This window comes from Hypomesus nipponensis, chromosome 9, assembly GCF_054491055.1.
Source record: "Hypomesus nipponensis isolate SF chromosome 9, ASM5449105v1, whole genome shotgun sequence".
Classification (NCBI taxonomy): domain Eukaryota; kingdom Metazoa; phylum Chordata; class Actinopteri; order Osmeriformes; family Osmeridae; genus Hypomesus; species Hypomesus nipponensis.
Window position 1 is genome coordinate 10,566,367 of NC_140369.1, and position 20,705 is coordinate 10,587,071.

General features: G+C 41.7%; 2 protein-coding genes across 3 annotated transcripts; both read left to right on the forward strand.

Moving 5' to 3' along the window:
• The first annotated feature begins 1,171 nt into the window (after nt 1-1,171).
• Nucleotides 1,172-15,160, forward strand: erbb3a (erb-b2 receptor tyrosine kinase 3a). Of its 2 annotated transcripts, XM_084704333.1 has the most exons (29): nt 1,172-1,506; nt 5,270-5,427; nt 5,827-6,013; nt 6,535-6,660; nt 6,830-6,892; nt 7,004-7,122; nt 7,387-7,528; nt 7,685-7,798; nt 7,912-8,029; nt 8,151-8,224; nt 8,335-8,425; nt 9,012-9,029; nt 9,551-9,762; nt 9,924-10,056; nt 10,161-10,254; nt 10,589-10,743; nt 10,828-10,881; nt 11,004-11,145; nt 11,239-11,358; nt 11,554-11,652; nt 11,751-11,936; nt 12,022-12,177; nt 12,467-12,542; nt 12,626-12,772; nt 12,941-13,038; nt 13,143-13,328; nt 13,458-13,517; nt 13,626-13,896; nt 14,143-15,160. In XM_084704333.1, exons 1-29 carry the CDS (start codon nt 1,425-1,427, stop codon nt 15,000-15,002), a joined length of 4,341 nt encoding a protein of 1,446 aa, XP_084560459.1. In that variant the 5' UTR covers nt 1,172-1,424; the 3' UTR covers nt 15,003-15,160. The 2 variants fall into 2 exon arrangements, with proteins under 2 accessions (XP_084560459.1, XP_084560460.1); XM_084704334.1 differs by lacking the exon at nt 9,012-9,029.
• Nucleotides 15,161-15,754: 594 nt separating this feature from the next.
• Nucleotides 15,755-20,705, forward strand: pa2g4a (proliferation-associated 2G4, a). The gene is made up of 13 exons (XM_084704335.1): nt 15,755-15,961; nt 17,006-17,134; nt 17,428-17,533; nt 18,278-18,347; nt 18,471-18,563; nt 18,703-18,766; nt 18,890-18,968; nt 19,076-19,154; nt 19,273-19,406; nt 19,518-19,612; nt 19,706-19,833; nt 19,994-20,047; nt 20,158-20,705. Exons 1-13 carry the CDS (start codon nt 15,880-15,882, stop codon nt 20,218-20,220), a joined length of 1,176 nt encoding a protein of 391 aa, XP_084560461.1. The 5' UTR covers nt 15,755-15,879; the 3' UTR covers nt 20,221-20,705.

A 20,705-nucleotide genomic window follows, 5' to 3' on the forward strand; every position in this document is an offset into this window, starting at 1 on the left:
TGTTCCTCTATCACACACATTCACACAGGTTTACACACACATACTGACAAAGAGACACTTAAACACAGACACACATACACAGACAGGAAGTACAGGAAGAGCAAGTTCCAAGGGAACCTTCTGGTTGGCTTACTCACTCATACAGACTGTTTGCATAAGCTCAAGGTACAAGACAACAAGGGGAGATGTTGTTCTTTGTCTTGCCAAACCAGAAATTAGTCTCAACTCAAACAACATACTTCTTGTCGTGCTTTCATGCGCTACCACAGTTATTTTCTCTTTCTTGCTTTTTCTTGACTGTATACCTATAAGTAAACAAGGAAAATAAAGTGTCAAAATATGATTGTCTTTGGATTGTGAATTTTGTAACATATATATTTTTTACGAATCAAGAATAGTTTAAGAATACCTTATTACACTTCTGTTCATCACAAGAGTTTTATTTTGACGTGGATTAAATAATGATCCATTATAGTATCATTACATATAACAATGAAATATTTTATATGAAATGTGAGTAGTTTTCAGTGACGAAAATTAGAGAATGCTTTTTTGTTTGCCCCCTCTGTACGCGCGTTTGTAGGGGTTGAAAAGTCAAATTGACCAGTGGACAATGTGGCCATTGTGATTTCTCTGGTCCAGCACCCTTCAAAGAAAGAGTGATTAAAACCATTTGCTGATACCGGGGTACAATACGGCCCTTCATGGTGAACTGCGGTGGTTGTCAGCTATGTAGGCTCAAACCAGCAGATTGTCAATGGTGGTACGACAGCTTTATCCTCAAGGACTCTGCACGGAGTTAGGAAGCCAAAACCATGTCGAAGCTGTTTATTTGACAGTTATACAGCTTATTGATTGTAGCATGTTAAAACAAATATCCAGTAATTAAGCTATTCAGATGAACATTACAAAGAACTAATGATTTTAGTGTTGTCTACATACACGATATATTACAGAATGGTTATTTGTCAAATTGACAAATCAACTTGCTCTTATTATTTAATATCTACATCCATCTGATCAAATCTGTTATTTTAAATGTAAGTAGTTCATGCAACTCAAACGAGTCGCTTCTGCCTCTGATTGGTTACACATCTCGCCAATCAGTGACTACGGTTTTACTCATCGAAGAAGTTGTGAGATTCCATAGCGTGTGACAAGCCTCCTCGTAACCATTTACATTTGCGTAGAAGCATAGGCTCGTTACACTCAGAGACAGCACGTTGATAAAACAAAAACGTGATTTTTTTGTTGCGAATAGTTGAAACACCTCTGGTGTTGAGATACGAGGACATATACTTAGTGATAGTTGAATTGATTTATTTCAATAACTGAACTAACTGAACAAATAATAAGAAAAAGGTCCTCCGATATTTTCTTCAGTTCGTTATGTTTGGAAAACAGGGCCAGTGTTTGGATTAAGGATGCTTGTACTCCGGCAGGTGCTCACCTTATGCGTCGCGCTACCATTGTTTCTCCAGTCTTCCGGTGCTCAGACCCAGGAAGGTAGGTCCAGAAGTGTTTAGATAATTGATTTAGTTCAATGTATATGCCCAGTGTACTTATGCTGAAAACTGTGCAATATGTATGAGTCAACCTGGGAAACCTGGCAATATCCTATAAAACATATATAAAACTTCCCCCCAAATTGTCACATCAAAGAAATAAATTACCCCCTGGATCCAGATTTAACTAAACTCAGACGTAACAGTCCATTTGGAAGAGTAGTATGGAAAAATGAATTTAAACCCCAAATAAATGAGAGCATGGAAGTTGGGGTTCAAATAAATTTGTAAACGGTTACTGTCACTGTTTAATTCATAATAACACAATAATTAATGTGTTAATCAAGTGGCACACATGTGTTTTGTGAAGTGCAAAACAACTTCAAAAGGCTTTTACATTCTGTCTCACAATGAAATCAGGGGTGCTGTCATTCAGACCCTAGAGACAGAACCAGTTTGATTGGTGGAGAACCTGTTTTCTGTGACTCAACTGCTTCTCTCAGTACTCTGCGTGCTGCTTGGCTATGTTTGTCTCAATTGTCTGTGATTCTATTGTGTCCACACTAACTATGCTCACTGCTATATAACTAGCAAACAAAAAAGGATTTCCTTCCTAGAACATGCTGAGACATAGTATTAGGGTTTTTTGTGCCTTTTTCTCTTAATGTACTTGAACAGGTCTTCAGAGTATTGGCAGTTGCAATCTCTGCAGCAAATCCCAAATAAATCAGTGTGTGTGTATTTATGTGTGTTGAGGGATTGAGATGTTGTGCTTGGAATCTGTCTGGGTGGTGAATACAAGTTGAACTTTGGCTCCATGAAAGTTGCATTGTCTGGCAGTAGGTAAATAAGGTGGTGCACTTCACTACAGGTAAACAATGTCAGAAACAGGTCAGGGAGGGGGCAGACTTCAGGCGACAGTGCCCTTGGCATCAGTTCAGGGAAATACACTGAGGTAAATAGATTCAGCGCCTGAACGTATGACCTCATAGCAGAACAATGATTTGGGATTTTGATCCATCACATATACTGCACAATTATAATGCTCCCTAGTTCAGAACAATTCAGCGTTTACGTTTTAGGTATTTACAAAATGATACCTAAAACATGCTCATAAATAGTTGTCACAAGGTGTTATAGTTTATAACAATGATGGGTTTCTGACCTAATTTATTTGATAAGTAATACTCTTTACTCCTGCCCTCTTTACTCATGTAGTCTCTGTTGGTGGCCTTGCAGTCCTTTTAGAATTAGGGGCAGGGCACAGGGTTGGTTGTATCTAGATTGCAAGACCAGTGTTATTACACCATGAGGTTGAGAGATAAGGACAATTGGTAGGACATAAAAGCTTACCTTATCTCACACTTGGCTTAGTTACACTATATCTCGTCTCCTTAAAATGTTATATCTTCTAAAACTCTTTCTTGCTCTCTCTTTCTCTCATTTCAAATATTCACTGTACAGGGTATTTTCTTTTCAACCAGATTTTCTTACGTAGCAAATATAATTCAGACTTTAGGCATGCTCTGATTTGAGGATCCTTCAAACTAGTCCCTATACATCTGGTAGTTGATTGAACGTGAAGGACTTTGATTGAGTTGTTTTTCACTTATACATAGAACTAATGTACAAAGCGGTCATTTCCAGAGACAATGTTGTGGTGTTTACTATTTGTTTTTTACTACTTTACAACTCTTGTGTAACTCCTGTTTCCTACTGTTGAAATACATAGTCTTTCCGGTTGGTGAATCAGGTATTGTAGCGTTGTAAACATCCAAACATTTCTGTGCAACAAGATTTAAAAATGTGATGTTGTAATGTATAGATGTTATACAGAAGTGTCGGTGTGCATATATCTCTGCATATCTCTGTGTGCTTGTTGATGTTTGTGTTTATGTGTGTGTGAAAGAGAGTTAGAGGATATGCAGTAATCTCTTGGTGTACTGTGCCAAGTTTCAGTCTACCTCACTCTCCACTGCAATGGATTTATTGAACTTGTTTATGTCCTCCTCCCTCTTTTTTTCTTTTACTCTCTCTTTTCTTTTCCCTTCTCTTTTTGAATCTGGAAACCTTGGAAACAGCTGAATAAAATGACAGGCTAAACCTGACCCTGGTCCTCTGGCTACTGCTTAATGTTTTAATGTGTGTTAGGTTACGCCCTATTGCATTTAAAGCTGTGACTTCATAACGAGACACTCAGATGGAGAAAGAACAAAGAGTGATTATGAGTCAGATTTAAAGAAATCAGAGATTTAAACAAGTGAGAATGAAACAAGTCTGAGAATTTAAGTCAGTCTGTGTACAATATGTGTTTGAGATTTTGAGAGAGAAATAAATGAGAGAGAAAAGAAGAGAGGGCGGGCTTGGGCAGGAATCTTGATGTACTACAAGACTTGTTTTAGCGCCTTTTCAAAATGGGGCCATTGTGTGTGTGTGTATGTGTGTGACTTTGTATGTGAGAGTGCATTATATGAACTCCACCCCTTTCTCTCCCCCTGTGTTATCCATCTGCAAACACTGAAAGTACCTCTTTGAGAGGGGGAACCCACTCATCCTATTGAGATTCTTAACTTCTGCAGCTGCAGTGCTGTATGTTACTTATGTATTTCGCTGTGTCTCTGTGTGTTGGGTATGTGTATGTGTGTGTGTATATGTGTGTGGGGGGGTTGGGGTGTCTTCTTCATAATGCAGAATGTGCCCATTCCTTTGGGGATGTTTTGAAAATTTAATATTGCCTTGGATCTTGTCTGTGCAACCATTGTGATTACAACACATTTTCATCTATTGGAGTATACCTTATACAGGTACAAATGTCCAGAACTATTTCTCAAGAGGCACCTCAAGACATTTACTGTCAACAGCTCCAGCGTTCCACTGATAACTGGCTGCGCCCAGTACTTAGCCTAGGTGGGGCTGTGATAAAAAACGTATTGGTCAATGTACAGTACACTTCAGAGCACAATTGCTTTGTAAAATGCTTAATCATGGATAAGAGCACCAATATCTTCTCATGCAAGCCAGTGGAAGCCAACAAGTGCTCAGGAATGTACCATGAGCTCCGACACGTAGCCAAAGCCCTGAGATATGGGTTTGGATCAATGTCAATGTTCCTATTCCTCAGTGTGGAGCTATCAACACCTGTGACCCTATCTCCTGCCTCACACATACAATAAAGTGGCTGCTATCTGGACTTTATGGCATTTGAACCTGCTCATTGAACTGTTATCATGCACAGCCAGGCTCTCTGGAGAATCACCTGCTCTGGTTTCGCTGATTGTTTTTTCCTGACCAACTGACTGTTCCTTGTGACAAACACACACTTATTATAAAAGAGATTCTCCCTCATCCTCTCCGTCTCTCTCTCTCTCCTCCCCCCCCCTGTCTCTCTCTCTCTCTATCTCTCTCTCTTTCTCTCTTCCTCTGTCTCCCTGCTGACATCTGGTTGAGATTTGAATAGCAAAGCAGTCTCTGTTTAAGTGACATTGAATGACTGAACTCTGTAAATGTCTGTAAACAAGGCCTAGTATGTTCGCCGCAGAGAAAGGCCTGCCCTGTACTCTTTCACTGGATATAACATAAATCACATAATTTGCCTCAGTACTGACTGGTAGTCCAAGCAATTAAGAACAAGACACAACGATTATCAATAAAACTGTCAGCAATGTTAGTTGTGTACAGAAATGCCACAGGGAATTTAACATTGACATTGTTCTTGGAATTATAGATTAATTTGATAACAAAATAACTGTATTTTTTCTCCATAGTGGTGATATGTACTGGCACCCAAAATGCCCTGAGTGTGACAGGAAGTTCTGAAATGCAATACAAACTAATGAAGGAGATGTACACTGGTTGCGAGATTGTCATGGGCAACCTGGAGATCACCATGATGGAACACGGGAGAGACATCTCCTTTCTGAAGGTGAGTTGCGTGTGTACGAGAAATAGCTGTGCAGTAATGGATACCTATGCAGTACCAACCTCTCTCAGACCAACTGTTTAGGCCCAAGTTGGTGGACCAAAACAGGCCTGTTATTACTGTTTCTAGAGAGTGATGTCATTGTCTAGTGTACACAATGAAGTCCCTCATCCCACCACATTGTTGCATAGCCATAGTGCACTGCCATGACTAAACCAAGGTTTTAACCAACTGTGGCTGAGTAGCTAGCTTATCATACACAATACTGGTAACAAGCTTTTCGATACATGATAAAAAAAAATTCTAAGTCTGCTGACATACAAAAATAACAGACTTGTCTTAGTGTACTCTTCTATATCTCTATATACTCACTTTTAATTATTTCTACCATCTCCCCCACAGTCTATCAGGGAAGTGACAGGCTACATTCTGATAGCTATTAACCAATTCAAACGGCTGCCCCTGGACCAGCTGAGAGTCATCAGAGGTAACACTCTGTATGAGGAGCGCTTTGCCCTTGCAGTCCTTGTCAATTACCAGAAGGATGGCCAGTGGGGGCTGGAGGAACTGGGGCTCACGCACCTCACAGGTAAACACACTTTAAAGGCACATACAAACGCACACACACATTAAAACAACAAGCAATTGTTGTTATGACATGATAAACAGTATGTTACTTCAGGCCTCCCACTCTGACTTGACTGGCAGTATGTTAGTCATAGTAAGTACGTGCTTGTGTGTGGGAGCCTGGACAGAATGAGAGCCTGCCAGGCCAGTTGGATGTTAACTGTTGGCACTCCCACACCCACATAGCTCAACACACCCTCTAAGAAGCTGTTCGTTTGTAGAAGAGCACATACGAGTGCGTCAGGTGTGAGCAAATTCCTAATGGGAAGTCCTTGCAATGTTCCATAACGTGTATCAACTGTCAGATCAAATTTAAACTGAAGGCCTTTTTTCACACCAGATATTGATCTGTTATCCATACACATGTTCTGCCATGTTTTAGTTATTATCATTGCCTGCCACTTTTAACTCTAGTATACATACGTCTTCTGTGTATGTGTTAGTGTGTGTGGTTGTGATTGTATGTGTTTGTTACCTCCACAGAAATACTGGAGGGAGGCGTCCAGATCATCCAGAATAAATTCCTTAGCTACTCCCCTCAGGTGAACTGGCTGGACATTGTGAAGGATGGAGCTTCAGAGGTCATCATTAATGATAATGGACCCATAGGTGAGGACAGTAGTTAATGCTGGCTAGATCTGGGACTCAATAGCAATGTTTCTTTTATGAACATCTACAGTAAAGGTTCTTTTGAAGAATTGTTACCTTTATTGAAACTTTAGTGAAGGAGACTAGTTTAATTTGTAAAAATTATGTCAAACTTGGTCTTCTATTTCAGCATCTTGTGATGAGGAGTGTGGGGGCCATTGCTGGGGTTCCAGCAATGAAACCTGCCAAATATGTAAGTCTCTCATAATGCAACAACACCTTCCTGATGTGAGTTAAAGTACTGTACTTGCACTTTATCATGAGTTTTAAATGCAACTGTTTTAACTGGCATCTTTTTTTTCAGTGACCAAGACAGTGTGTGCCCCCCAATGTAACGGCCGCTGTTTTGGTAAAAGCCCCAGTGAGTGCTGTCATATGGAGTGTGCAGGAGGATGCACTGGGCCCCTGGATACAGACTGCTTTGTAAGTCTGCTATGGTGCATTATACAATAGATACACGCACGCACGCACAAACACATACACATCTAAATATGTGAGCTACTGTATGTTATCAATACAATTCACAGTGTATGCTTCATGTTTTGGCTACCCGCAATGTTTTGTTATGTTATCTCGTTGTTATGATCAGTGAACTATGCACTTTTGTAAAGCTCTCTCTTGGAAGTCGCTTTGGATAATAGTGTCTGCTAAATGAATACATGTAAATGTTAATTATGTTCCCATCAGGCTTGTAGAAACTTCAACAACTCCGGTTCCTGTGTACCCCAGTGTCCCCAGACCCTTATCTATAACAAGCACACCTTTAAAGTGGAGGACAACCCTAGTGCCAAGTATCAATACGGCTCCATATGTGTGGCCCAGTGTCCCCGTAAGTTCTCAGACAGACTACTTCACCCACTACACACCATCACAACTCGTATCTCAAACCTCAAGTTTATAAGCCTGTTTTGTTCTCTATTTCACTGTAGCTTTAATTTGTTATTTAAGGGTTCTTATTCTTTTCACTCCTCTGTTTTCCTTACAGCCAACTTTGTGGTAGATGGGAGCTCCTGTGTCAGCAGCTGCCCCCTTAATAAGAAGGAGGTGGAGAAGAAAGGAGTGAAGAGATGTGAGCCTTGTGGAGGCCTCTGTCCTAAAGGTATCTTACACATACTCGTAACAATTCCTCACTCATTGGCCCCAATAGCAATCCTATTGACAGATATATTGTTCTTTCCTCTCCTCCCCCTGCCCTTTCCACTTTTCCTTTAGCTTGTCGTGGTACAGGCACAACCAACAGAGAGACAGTGGACTCTCTGAATATTGACAGCTTCATTAACTGCACCGAGATTCAGGGTAGCCTACATTTCCTGGTTACCGGAATCAAAGGGTAAGAAACTGTAGTGACAGAATCAAAGTTGTAAATTGGCTCCCTCCAAAGGTACTATATTACCATCTTCTTGTCGCTCAAATCTTACTCCCTGTCCAAAATGTCTTTTTTTGGGGTAAAGTGATGCTTACAACAACATCTCAGCTCTGGATCCAGAGAAACTGAAAGTCTTTAAAACAGTGAGAGAGATCAAAGGTATGTGTGACGCTGTATGCATGTGTGGCTCGTTGGAAAGTCTTAATTCCAGTAAGTTCCAAGATGTTTATGCACTTCTTTTAATCTTATATCACATCTCCAATTCCCAGATATTTTGAGTATTCAATCATGGCCTGAAAGTATGTCTGATCTGTCAGTGTTCTCCAACCTGGAAACCATACAAGGAAGAAAGCTCTACAAGTAACCAATCATTTAATCACTTTTATCCTTATTATTTACAACTGAAGTTTTTCCTATTGCACAATGTCACCTGGACCAAACTAACTTAGCCTTTTTATTTTGCGTTGCTGTGTAGACTAAACCTTGACATGCATGTCCTGTGTCGTATTGTCATGTTGTATCACTCCATACATATCACATGTCCTTGACATGCATGTCCTGTGTCTTATTGTCATGTTGTATCACTCCATACATATCACATGTCCTTGACATGCATGTCCTGTGTCTTATTGTCATGTTGTATCACTCCATACATATCACATGTCCTTGACATGCATGTCCTGTGTCTTATTGTCATGTTGTATCACTCCATACATATCACATGTCCTTGACATGCATGTCCTGTGTCTTATTGTCATGTTGTATCACTCCATACATATCACATGTCCTTGACATGCATGTCCTGTGTCTTATTGTCATGTTGTATCACTCCATACATATCACATGTCCTTGACATGCATGTCCTGTGTCTTATTGTCATGTTGTATCACCTTTCCTGTTCCCCCTCTCATGGCTCACTCTGTCTTCCTCCTGTTGGCTACATTAGCGGTGTGAGCTCTAAAAGGTACAGTAGTGTGTAATGTGTTGCACTTGGCTTCCTGGTTCCTCTTATTGATAATCAGACTACCTTTTAACCAAAACAATCTATTGTTGACCTTTTACTTTTTTGGGGGATCAAATAATTATTGTCTTTTATAGTTTTCAACAAAAAAAACAAAACACACACAACACATAACACTTTGCTGACCTTTTACTGTGTTCAACACATTACTGAAAAGAAAAAAAAAATCTTTTTATATGTCTATTGCTCTTAACATTGTCACTATATAGGCCATTGAGGGAGTATGGGATGGTTGTGGAGCACCTGGACTATGTTTACACTATCATCACATTATGAATGAACAAATCCAATGATTTCATTTTGGTGACGGATTCTGTCAATTGTCTTCTTTTCCATCATAATTGTGCGTGTCTGAATCCTTTGAACTCTGTTTGATTTGGCTGTTTCCTGAACCCTCTGGCCCCTCTTTATTCCTGCCGTCACGTTGCCATGTTAACCCCTACCCTACTCCTCTTCGTGCTCAGGGGTTACTCACTGCTGGTGATGAAGATCCCTACCCTGACCTCACTGGGGCTGCGCTCGTTGCGCAAGATCAACGACGGCGGTGTCTACATCACAGGAAACAGTCAGCTGTGTTACCATGACACAGTCAACTGGACACGCCTCTTCAGCTCTCTGCCCCAGCGCCCCCACAAGACCATCGACATCAAGGAAAACCAATCACTGAACCGCTGTGGTAATGAAGGGGGGGGGGGGGACAGTGTGTGTGTGTGTGTGTGTCATGTATAAAACCTATGAAATGTGTCATGCAGTATGTATAATTGTTTTATTGATACATTCAATGTTGACATAATGTTCACAGCCTGTCATAATGTTTGATGTATTCCATGTGTGTAGTCGCAGAGGGCCACGTGTGTGACACCTTGTGTTCTTCTGAGGGATGTTGGGGTCCTGGACCCAACCAGTGTCTCTCCTGTCAGAAATACAGCCGAGGAGGCACATGCGTCCCAATGTGCAAATTTCTATCAGGGTCAGTAGTGTTCTCTTCTTCAGGCAGAAAGTACATGATATATACATTAAATGTGTCAGTATGTGTTTTTGTTTTTGTGCTGTAACCCTTCTCCATCTTCCCAGAGATGGACGTGAGTTTGCTAGTCAAGATGACGAGTGCATGTCCTGTCACTCTGAGTGCAAGGTCCAGACAGGACAACCCACCTGTACAGGCCCGGTATGTCCTCCACCACCAACCTGTCTTCTCAACATGTCTACAAGACAAGGGCATAGGTTTCATTAAACATGTTATGGAAATACTTTTTGAAAATGGCAAATCTGCCGCGTACTTTTTATGAAGAAAATAGTATTTGACACTGTTCCGCAGTTATAAAAAAAGCTGTCCCACCCACATTTGAAAACAAACCTATGCCCTTGTTATAAGACTAGTCACACTTCCACGACTTCCGTCCATTAGGATCTTTGTACACTACTGCCACCTAGTGTTTAAAATATGTTGTAGACATTCTGTGCATTACTGTATGTTTTTTTTCTCCCCCGTCTTTCTTCAGGGTGCAGATGAGTGTGTTGAGTGTGCCAGTCTGAAGGACGGTCCTCACTGCGTGTCCTCGTGTCCTGAGGGGGTGATGTCAGAGAAGGGGCTCATCTTTAAATACCCAAACTATCAACACCAATGTGAACCCTGCCACCTCAACTGTACCCAGGGGTGAGAGATGATGTCATTATGCTTGTGTGTGTGTTTGTCTTTCTGACTGTGTGTGTTAAACTACTCTGCGCTCTGTACATCTAGGTGCTTAGGCCCAGGCATTGAGGATTGTCTGGAGTCTGACAGATCTACCTCTAGGTGAGGGTTTGTGCAAGATTATCAATAAATCTTCCTTTGTAATAAAAGGAGAACCCAGGAACCAAAACCTTTCATGTTAAAAACTCATAGACTGACATTTCTCCCACTGTGTCTCCATCCAGCCAAGCCACGACAGGCATTGTTTTGGGGGTGATATTAGCATGCTTTGTTGGCACCTCAATCTTCATCATGAGTGTTCTGTACCGCCGCAGCCTTGCTATCCGCCGCAAGAGGGCTATGAGGAGATACATGGCAAGTGGAGAGGTGAGTCAGAGAGAAGAGTGGGTGTGAGCTTCTGAATCAGTACTGTAACAGTGCACATGCGCTAACATGTTGTCTGTGTGTGTGTGTGTTCAGAGTTTCGAGCCGTTGGATCCCAGTGATAAAGGAGTCAAAGTTCATGCTCGTATTCTGAAGATCACAGAGCTCCGTAAAATCAAACTTCTGGGAACCGGAGTGTTTGGCTCTGTCCACAAGGTATGACATAACCAAACTGGGACTATGTTAGTGATCTGTCCCCCGATTTTTTATGCAAACCTATTCAATATCCTCACTACTATTAATCTCCAGTGTTGAATGTAGAGGTATGAGAGCTTTGGCTTACTCCTTTGTCACTACAGAGTGTGCTTATCCCTCTCTCCTCTTTTCGGTCGGTTTCTCCACCTCTCTTAGGGGGTATGGATGCCAGAGGGAGACTCAGTGAAGCTCCCAGTTGCCATCAAGACTATTCATGATCGCACGGGGCGACAGGTCTTCCATGAAATCACTGATGTGAGAGAACCAATACATTGTACCAGATATATTGTCACACATATTGTGTACACACATCAGTAAATGTGTTTACTGATGATCCCTTGTAACACCTGCAGCATATGTTGGCAATGGGCAGTCTAGACCATGCTCATGTGGTCCGGCTCCTGGGCATCTGTCCAGGTGCCGGTATGCAGCTTGTCACCCAGCTCAGCACACAGGGATCCTTATTGGAGCACATCAGGCATCAAAAAGACAGCCTTAACCCTCAGAGATTACTCAATTGGTGTGTGCAGATTGCCAAGGTGAGACATCTTCTGTGTGTGTCGTTGAATTAATGTGTGTATATGAATGGTATTTGTGACGTGTCATCTATCTCTCCTCCTACAGGGTATGTATTACCTGGAAGAACACAGGATGGTCCATAGGAACCTGGCAGCCAGGAACGTGCTTCTGAAGAATGACTTTATCGTCCAGATCTCTGATTATGGCATCGCAGACTTGCTCTACCCTGACGACAAGAAGTACTTTTACAATGAGTCCAAGGTTTGTATTGAAATGGCTACTCCCTGTAGGCAAACACACTGTCACCAGAGAGTCCTCATTGATATTAGCCGTGCTCAAACGACACCTTTGATGATTCTGGTCCTGAGGGGTACCGTCCACAAGGAAAACCTTATTGTCCTATCAGTAACGTTATCAGTTACTTAATATGTTGTGAGTGGTGCTCGTCAGTGGTTCAAAATACCCCCCCTTTTAAACAACAACAAAAACATGGACTTTTCTGTCTTCTCTGAAAGAGAGCATACTTACATAGTCTCTTCTCTGACCACAGGCACCTATCAAGTGGATGGCTCTGGAAAGCATCTTATTCCGTAGATACACACATCAGAGTGATGTCTGGAGCTATGGTGAGCCTAAATGCATGACAGTTGAGCTATCATGATTGCAACTTAAAAAGAACACACTTCATGTCAACATTTCTTCCTTGCAGGTGTGACCGTGTGGGAGATTATGTCTTATGGGGCTGAGCCCTACACGACAATGCGTCCACAGGAAGTACCAGATCTGCTGGAGAAGGGCGAACGTCTGTCCCAGCCCCAAATCTGCACCATAGACGTCTATATGGTCATGGTCAAGTGTGAGGACCCATACTCCCTCATCCTCAATTCCTCTGTCCTGCACTCAGACTAGCATCTGGGACTACCATCTTCGAGAACGATACAATATATCTACACTCATATTCACGTTCAATAACTGGTATTTATACATTCTCACATTGTCCTTGGTCTCTTTTTCTCTTTCTTAGGTTGGATGATTGATGAGAATGTCCGTCCAACCTTTAAGGAGTTGGCCAATGAATTCACCAGAATGGCAAGAGACCCACCCCGTTACCTGGTAATCAAGGTAGGTTTGAAAAATAAAACAAAATTGGGGATTGTCTCATTTACCTGGTAATGGATGTGTTAATTCTATATGAGCCATTTATGGTTGCTATTTATCACCACCAGGGGGACTGCAGCTTGTCAGACTCAGGTCTGGATGAGGCACAGCAGCGGGGACCAGAGCTGGGCGACCTACATGGAGAGCTACAAGGCTTGGATGAGGAGGGGCTGGAATCTGGCATGGCCACGCCTCCTCACTACATGTCACAGTCCAAGAGTCTCCCTCGCCTCTCGAGAATGGATAGCCACAGGGTGGGTGAAGGGCCATTATATCACTTCATCACATTCTATCTATACAATATGTATACATATGGGGTATGTTATAGACAGATTACCAGATATTCATGTACCTAATCCATCCCATTCTGTTTTATTCTTAAGGGGATTTCCAGCATGGCAGGGTACCTGCCCATGACCCCAGGTGTTGAAAATCCAGGACAGGTTGGTCTTTCATCTTTATCTGTTATCCACCCTATATCCTATTGATGAATTACTGTCAAATGTCTAGCATTACATACACATAAGTATCTTTTCTATTCTTGTATACAGTACATGTGGCCATCGCGTTCTCGCCTTAACTCTGCTCGCACCGTGTCTGAGAGCTCTGAGGGCCGGGGCACCGTGGTGGAGCTAGAGATGAGCGAGGACGTCTCATTAGCTGGCAGCCTCAGGAGGAAGCGACATCGAGAAGACAGTGCCTACATGTCTCAGAGAGACAGCATGTCAGGGGGGCCGCCAGAGACCTTCTCCCCAGATACAGAGGGGGAGGAGGACCACAATGGATATGTGCTCCCTGGTCTAGGAGACAGCCCCGAGAGAGGTACTTACAGAGCCTACATATGGTTTTCCTAAAAATAAATGGGTGTATAATGTATGTATTGTAAATAATAATACAAATATATATTTATATATATATATATACAGTATGTCTCAATTATTTTGAGCCAGTGTAACTAACTTGCTTACAAGTACACCAATATAATATGGGTGTAGATGGCAAGTATATGAAAAAATATAATGTTCCTTGTCATATAACTCCTCCAAATCTCTGTAATTATTATTCCAGAAAGCCTACTACTCTCCACCTCTCAAGTCACCCTGCCTCACGAGAGAACATTGTCCAGGTTACCCCAGCGCTCATTAGGACTATTAGAGGACCCAGACAGTGCCAGTGAAGAATATGAGTATATGAACAAACAGGCATGCATGATATCTCTCTCAACCAGACAACATCCTAGTCACCCTAAAGATGGCTCACAGTGGTTAAAGATGAATAAGAGACCAGGCTCTTCATTAACACCACGAGGCAAAGAGTGCACAGGGAACCGTACATCTGGTTCTCATGCCGGTGATGGCAAAACCAAAAATGATGACAACCAGAGTACAGAAGACAGTTGTGATTCAGACAACATCGAAGAGCAGGGTTCTGGTGAGGTTGAATATGAGTACATGGACATTAGAAGTGTTGAAACAGAAACCAACGACCTCCCAAGTCCAGATGTCCCTCAACCCAGTGAAACAGCAGAAGAGCGTCTGAAAGTTAGACGTAAAGTTAAGAAAGAGGTTATAGAAAATGAATATGTTGAGAATGACTATCAGTACACTAACAGCCAGCCCAGACTGCATCAAGCTCTTTGTGGCAGGGATGGATTGAGGCTGCAAGGAGAAGATGAGGAGGAAGATTATGCGTACGAGGAGATGGACTCTATGGCGGTCCTTGGAGCTGGGAACTCAGTCGAGTACCAAAACATGCAGGGAGAAGATGAGGGTGCCTTCGGTGGGCAGGGGACTCAGCACACTGGGGTTGGGACCTACGTGAAAGTGCGTGCCGGGGTTGGGGAGCCTGGTAGTGGAGATCAGTCTTTTGACAATCCAGACTACTGGCACAGCAGATTGTTCTTAAAGCCCAATGCATTGCGCACGTGAGGCTAGAGTAAGAGATAAGAAGTGTGTCTGAAGCTGTGGCATTTCCATGAAAATAATGAAGGAACAAGACAAATGCAAGCCATCCAAATATAGTGAATGAAAGTAATGTTGCATCTGTGTGTCACTTTTTTTATATAAATTATGTGTCTGTTACAAGTTTACATTTCCATTGTGTGTTTTTTGTGCCAACTCTGGTATTAAAACTGTACAACCAATAAAGGGACTGAGTGCAGAGTAGCCTACTACTATAAATGGCCAGATAACAAGCTTTGTTGTATTTGTAGTGCATTATGTAAGAACAAAATTTCTTTGAACAACTGTCTTTTTTCATACATTTTATTCATGATTTACAGAATCATTCATCTTACATTATATTGTTTTTGTTTCAGAAAAAAATAAAGGTATTTCAATATGTTTGAAATCGAGCGTTTGATCATATCCTCAGCATTTACATGCTGGAAAGAGTAGGCCGCTATTAGATAAGCTTTTAGCTGGCTAGTATTTGAATAGTCTAGGTATGGGTGGACTAATCTCGAAGCACATAAGTACATGTATCCATTCTGTCTCTGTCGGTCATAAAACGGTCTATACGAACGTTTGGTGTATACACAAATCTTATTTGTGCGACTATGTGAGGACAAACTTAAAGGAAATGTTTAAGAATGAAACTATTACAGATTCACTAGCGCAACTGCATTTTGGCGGTTTGTAATTTTGTGACGCAATTTTTACGTAGCATTGAAGTGGGTGGATGTGCGGAGAAGGGGCTGGCTTAGTGGGTTTAGACCTGACGACCAGAGATCGGACAGTTAGGAGCTTGGGAGTGTGTCTGTTGGGTTACTTAACACATTGAGTTGTAAAGAAATCCGCCGTTAAAATGTCTGATGACGAACAAGAGCAAACTATCGCCGAGGATTTGGTAGTCACCAAGTACAAAATGGGAGGTGACATCGCCAACCGTAAGTTATCGCAGCAATGTGTGTGACAAGAATGAGGTGACATGCTTGGCCTGTCGCGCCGTGCACCACCACCAGCTTGTAGTTAGCTTGCTTGCTTGCTAGCTTGCTAGCTTTCTTGCTTGCTAGCTTGCTAGCTTGCTAGCTTGCTAGCTTGCTAGCTTGCTAGCTTGCTAGCTTGCTAGCTTGCTAGCTTGCTAGCTAGCTAGCTAGATAACTGGTAGATTGCTAGCTAGCTAAGCTAAGTTATCTGTCACCTCAATCGAGCAGCCATGTGCTTTGCTTTGACATGCCAGTCTCCATTCAGTAACGTGCTAAGAGTAAATGGAAATTGATAAAAAATCAAAAACAAATGAAGCCCACTTAACACTTGGCATCTGACAATGTAGCAGTCCTCTAATTTGATCCAGTTCATAGTAAGCTTGTACTCTACTATTCCGGTAGTATCAGTAGCTATTCCCGCTGTATGTGGCCCTGAGCTGTTAGCTAGCCAGCTAGTTAGCTAGGTAGCTGGCTAGCTAGGTAGCATACTTCCTCTGATAAAATGAGCTGGTAACACCAAGACTAGCACCAAGTCTTCCTTCCACTGAAGCTTACGCTAACTTACAACCGCTTAACTTCAAGGAGCGACTTGCAACGTTTTTTGTTTTCATTCAAACTTTTCCTGAACTATAACAATTAATAGACCCGCTGCGGAAACCGCGAAAAAAATAAGTTAATCCAATGACATTGCCTTATAAAAACACAGGACTCGGGTCTGTGGCAATTAAGCTTGCAAACTAAAGGTATTACTTCAGTAATAGTTGACAATGACAAATAAAGACAAAATGGACAGAACACATCTTTACACATTCCAACGTTGTCTTAACTTGCAGTTAACTAGAGCTAAATAAGCATGTAGTAACTTTCAAAGGTAGGTCCATCATGTTTTATACATGCCGACATTACCATAAACATAGACGTAAACCTACCTGCGGGCCAGTCATTATTGTGGATGAAATATGATATTTTCTCTTTTCTTATTGTTTTATCTCACAATTACCCCAGAGGCCCTACGAATGGTGATGGAGGCAGCCACAGCAGGGGTGTCGGTCCTCAGCCTGTGTGTGAAAGGGGATGCCCATATCATGGCAGAGACTGGGAAGGTCTTCAAGAAGGAGAAAGACATAAAGAAAGGTGAGGGGCATGGGCCAGGACAAGGAGAGAAGTACATGGGGCTCATAACATGAGAGAGAGAGAGATAAGACTGTTTGCAAGGACTCTTGTAGGTCACATCAGAGCTTCACTCATGAACGAGTTCAGTTATCATCTGGATGTAGAATTGTCACACATTCAGAGGGGGCATGAACTTTGCTTAGGTGTCTGAAAGTACTAGTAGGAAATGTTGGTAGATCTCTCTCACACACACATGCACACGAAGTGGCTGATTTCCAAATGAAGATTTGGTGGTTCTTTCTTCCCTCTTCCAGGCATTGCCTTCCCCACCAGCGTCTCAGTCAATAACTGTGTTTGCCACTTCTCTCCCCTGAAGAGTGATCCTGACTACACACTTAAAGATGGGGATCTGGTAAAAATGTAGGCACCTCCATCCATAGTAACATTCCTCCCCCTATGTCCTTTGTGTCTCCAGTGTCCCAAGTGTGTGTTATGTGTCTTGCTCGTCTCTCTCGTGTGGCGTTATTAGGGGTCTGAAGGGTTTTCTTCCTGATGATTAAAGCGTGGCAAACGACAATTAAGGTTTGACATGTTAAAATGTATTTGCATTCCAAGTCTACTTGTATCAGTCCTATTGACTTGGTATAATTGTAATGATGGTTTCACTATAGCCTCTGAACATAACATTAATGTAGATAGATAGCTGTTTCATCTTACTTGTTGGATTGCCATTGTGTCTTTGTCTCTATGTTGACCATCCCAGTCATGTCTTCAAATAAATGTAATGTCTAAAGTTATATATTGTTATATAAGTTCTACCTCTGAACAGTAGTGAAATTATCTGTGGTACTGCCAAGAGAATTCCTTAATGAGTGCCCGCTAGTATGTGTAGGTTATCATGACTCATCAACAACTTTCAGCCTTTGGTATATCCCTTTAGCATGTTCCTACTACTAGGTAAATGCTTTTTCTGTCTAGACCTGTATGCAGATGACCTTTTGTATGTTTAATGCGATTGATATTTATAAAATCAATGAACCAATATTGTCCTTAAGCACAAAGCTGTTCCCAACTGTGATGGGCTGAGAAAGTGTTACCCACTTTAGCTTTTATTCATCCCAAATATCAAGTTTCTGTGTCTACCTGTTTCTTCTTCTTTTTTAGTGACCTTGGCGTCCATATTGACGGCTTCATTGCCAATGTTGCTCATAGCTTTGTTATTGGAGCCACTAAGGTACGTTCTTGGGAGGGAAAACATATTTTCTGTAGAAATTGTCCTTTTGAAGTCCCTCTGTGTGTAACAAGTCTTCCTGGCCTATCCTCTGTCCCCCCCCCCCCCCCCTTTTCTCCACTTTAGGAGACTCCAGTTACAGGCCGTAAAGCAGATGTGATCAAAGCAGCTCACCTTTGTGCGGAAGCTGCTCTGCGCCTGGTCAAACCTGGCAACCAGGTAGCATCCCCCTTTCAGTAGTGTTTCACATCTAACCAAAACTGTACACACAACTGAGTAAATTCCAGTTCCTCAAGTTTGGTTGATGAATACGCTTGGTTTTCATTCATTGTCAGTTTTATTCTTATCGTTTTCTCAGAACTCTCAGGTGACAGAGGCTTGGAACAAGATTGCCCAGTCATTCAAATGTTCACCAATTGAGGGTGAGACTCAGAAGTTGTAATAGAAAGTTGGTTGCTAGATAGAGGAAATTGAGTCAAACTTTCCTTTGAGTCCAAGCAATTTTAGTTTTCAAATTATGATTTATCTTACATTTCTGTTGGAAGGTATGCTGTCTCACCAGCTAAAACAACATGTCATCGATGGAGAGAAAACTATAATTCAGAACCCCACAGACCAGCAAAGGTAAGGTGTTACTTTTTATGTAGACCATAGGCTGACTAGTTTAGAAGAATAGGTTTTTATCTTTAACATCTTGGTGTCAATGACTATCAATTACCGTCTATTGACAGAAAGGACCACGAGAAGGCAGAGTTTGAGGTGCATGAGGTATATGCTGTTGATGTGCTGATCAGTACTGGAGAAGGAAAAGTGAGTGTTAAGATCAGGTTACCTTCTTTTCTTAGAAATTCCTGACCAGAAAAGTTTTTTTAAGAAAATGTATTTCTACTAGAAAATCTTACTTCCCCCCCCCCCCTTATCTTTCCAGGCCAGGGATGGAGGACAGAGGACAACTATATATAAGAGGGACCCCAGCAAGCAGTATGGACTGAAGATGAAGACCTCCCGCATGTTCTTTAGTGAAGTGGAACGACGTTTTGACACCATGCCTTTCACCCTAAGGTATAGTATGACATCACTCTGTTTTCGCCTTTGCAGTCAGACACCATGCAAATGATTTTTTTTTTTGTCTGAAAGTTTCATGTTTAAGCTCTCCTGTTCTCCTGACCTCAGGGCATTTGAGGATGAAGCTAAGGCCCGTCTGGGTGTGGTGGAGTGTGCCAAACATGAGCTACTACAGCCTTTCAGCGTGCTCAATGACAAGGAAGGTATATCTCATGCTCTCTCCCCTCCTGCACAGTGTCTGGATGCATGGCCTTTCCCACTATCTTGTTCTGACAGTCTTGTTCTTTCTCTCTCAGGAGAGTGTGTGGCTCAGTTTAAGTTCACAGTGCTGCTGATGGCCAATGGCCCACATAGAATCACCAATGGACCCTTTGAGCCTGAGCTCTACAAGTCAGAGTACGAGGTGCAGGATGCTGAACTCATGGTAAGACTGCCTGCCTACACACATTCAACATTGAGGACTGCTGGAATGCACAAGGGGCGTAATCCATTTGATCAAATAAACTGTTGCGCTACATAAATAACACAAATTTTACTCCATGACTTGTACCTTGAGACATGACAAGTTTTTTTTTGCTCTCTAGACTCTACTACAGAGCTCAGCAAGTCGCAAAACACAGAAGAAGAAGAAAAAGAAGGTTAGTTTTGTTTTTCCTGAATACTTTTATTATCTACGCTATTACTATAAAAATTATTATTATTTGTTGTTCTGCATGTTCTCATCTACTTCCTCCTCTATCTCCTCCAGGCCTCCAAGACAGTTGAGACAGCTACTGGGCAGCCAACTGAGGAGACTGAGGCTGCAGAGTAGATTCTACATGTCTTTGGGAAACACACAAACTCATACCAACACCCCAAATAACAGAACATTTATAATTAGGAAAGGAAATTACATATTTGCCAATTGTCATGTTTCTTTTGTCCCCATATGTTTTTCTGGTTTTGAGCCCACAAAATAAATCTGATGGATCAAATTATGATCTTTTATTGGATGCACCAAACGTATACACATTTGTTGGTGTTCTATGCCATTCTGGGGATTCTCAAGTCCAAACACAAACATTCACAAAAGTAAAGCCTCACATCTAAGTTAACAACTTTACTTTTCCACAGAGTGTATCTGCTCTGACCATTGATACTGTAACTGGAATGAAAAATGGGGAAACACTTTTTGGATTATTTACATTTTTTTGAAATGTGTTTTTACACCTTACTGTTGGGTGATGCACCTGACTGAAAATCTTGCTACATAGGTAATATGTTATGAACTTTCTAAATTAAAATGGTAAAAACAAA

What these genes read in the sequence shown, in the direction of transcription:
- pa2g4a (XM_084704335.1), top strand. Translation starts at nt 15,880, where the DNA reads ATGTCTGATGACGAACAAGAGCAAACTATCGCCGAGGATTTGGTAGTC. An exon ending in ACCATGCCTTTCACCCTAAG is followed by an intron (nt 19,407 to 19,517) that starts GTATAGTATGAC and finishes TCCTGACCTCAG; the next exon opens with GGCATTTGAGGATGAAGCTA. An exon ending in AGAAGAAGAAGAAAAAGAAG is followed by an intron (nt 20,048 to 20,157) that starts GTTAGTTTTGTT and finishes TATCTCCTCCAG; the next exon opens with GCCTCCAAGACAGTTGAGAC.
- erbb3a (XM_084704333.1), top strand. Translation starts at nt 1,425, where the DNA reads ATGCTTGTACTCCGGCAGGTGCTCACCTTATGCGTCGCGCTACCATTG. An exon ending in GAGACATCTCCTTTCTGAAG is followed by an intron (nt 5,428 to 5,826) that starts GTGAGTTGCGTG and finishes TCTCCCCCACAG; the next exon opens with TCTATCAGGGAAGTGACAGG. An exon ending in TCTGACAGATCTACCTCTAG is followed by an intron (nt 10,882 to 11,003) that starts GTGAGGGTTTGT and finishes GTCTCCATCCAG; the next exon opens with CCAAGCCACGACAGGCATTG.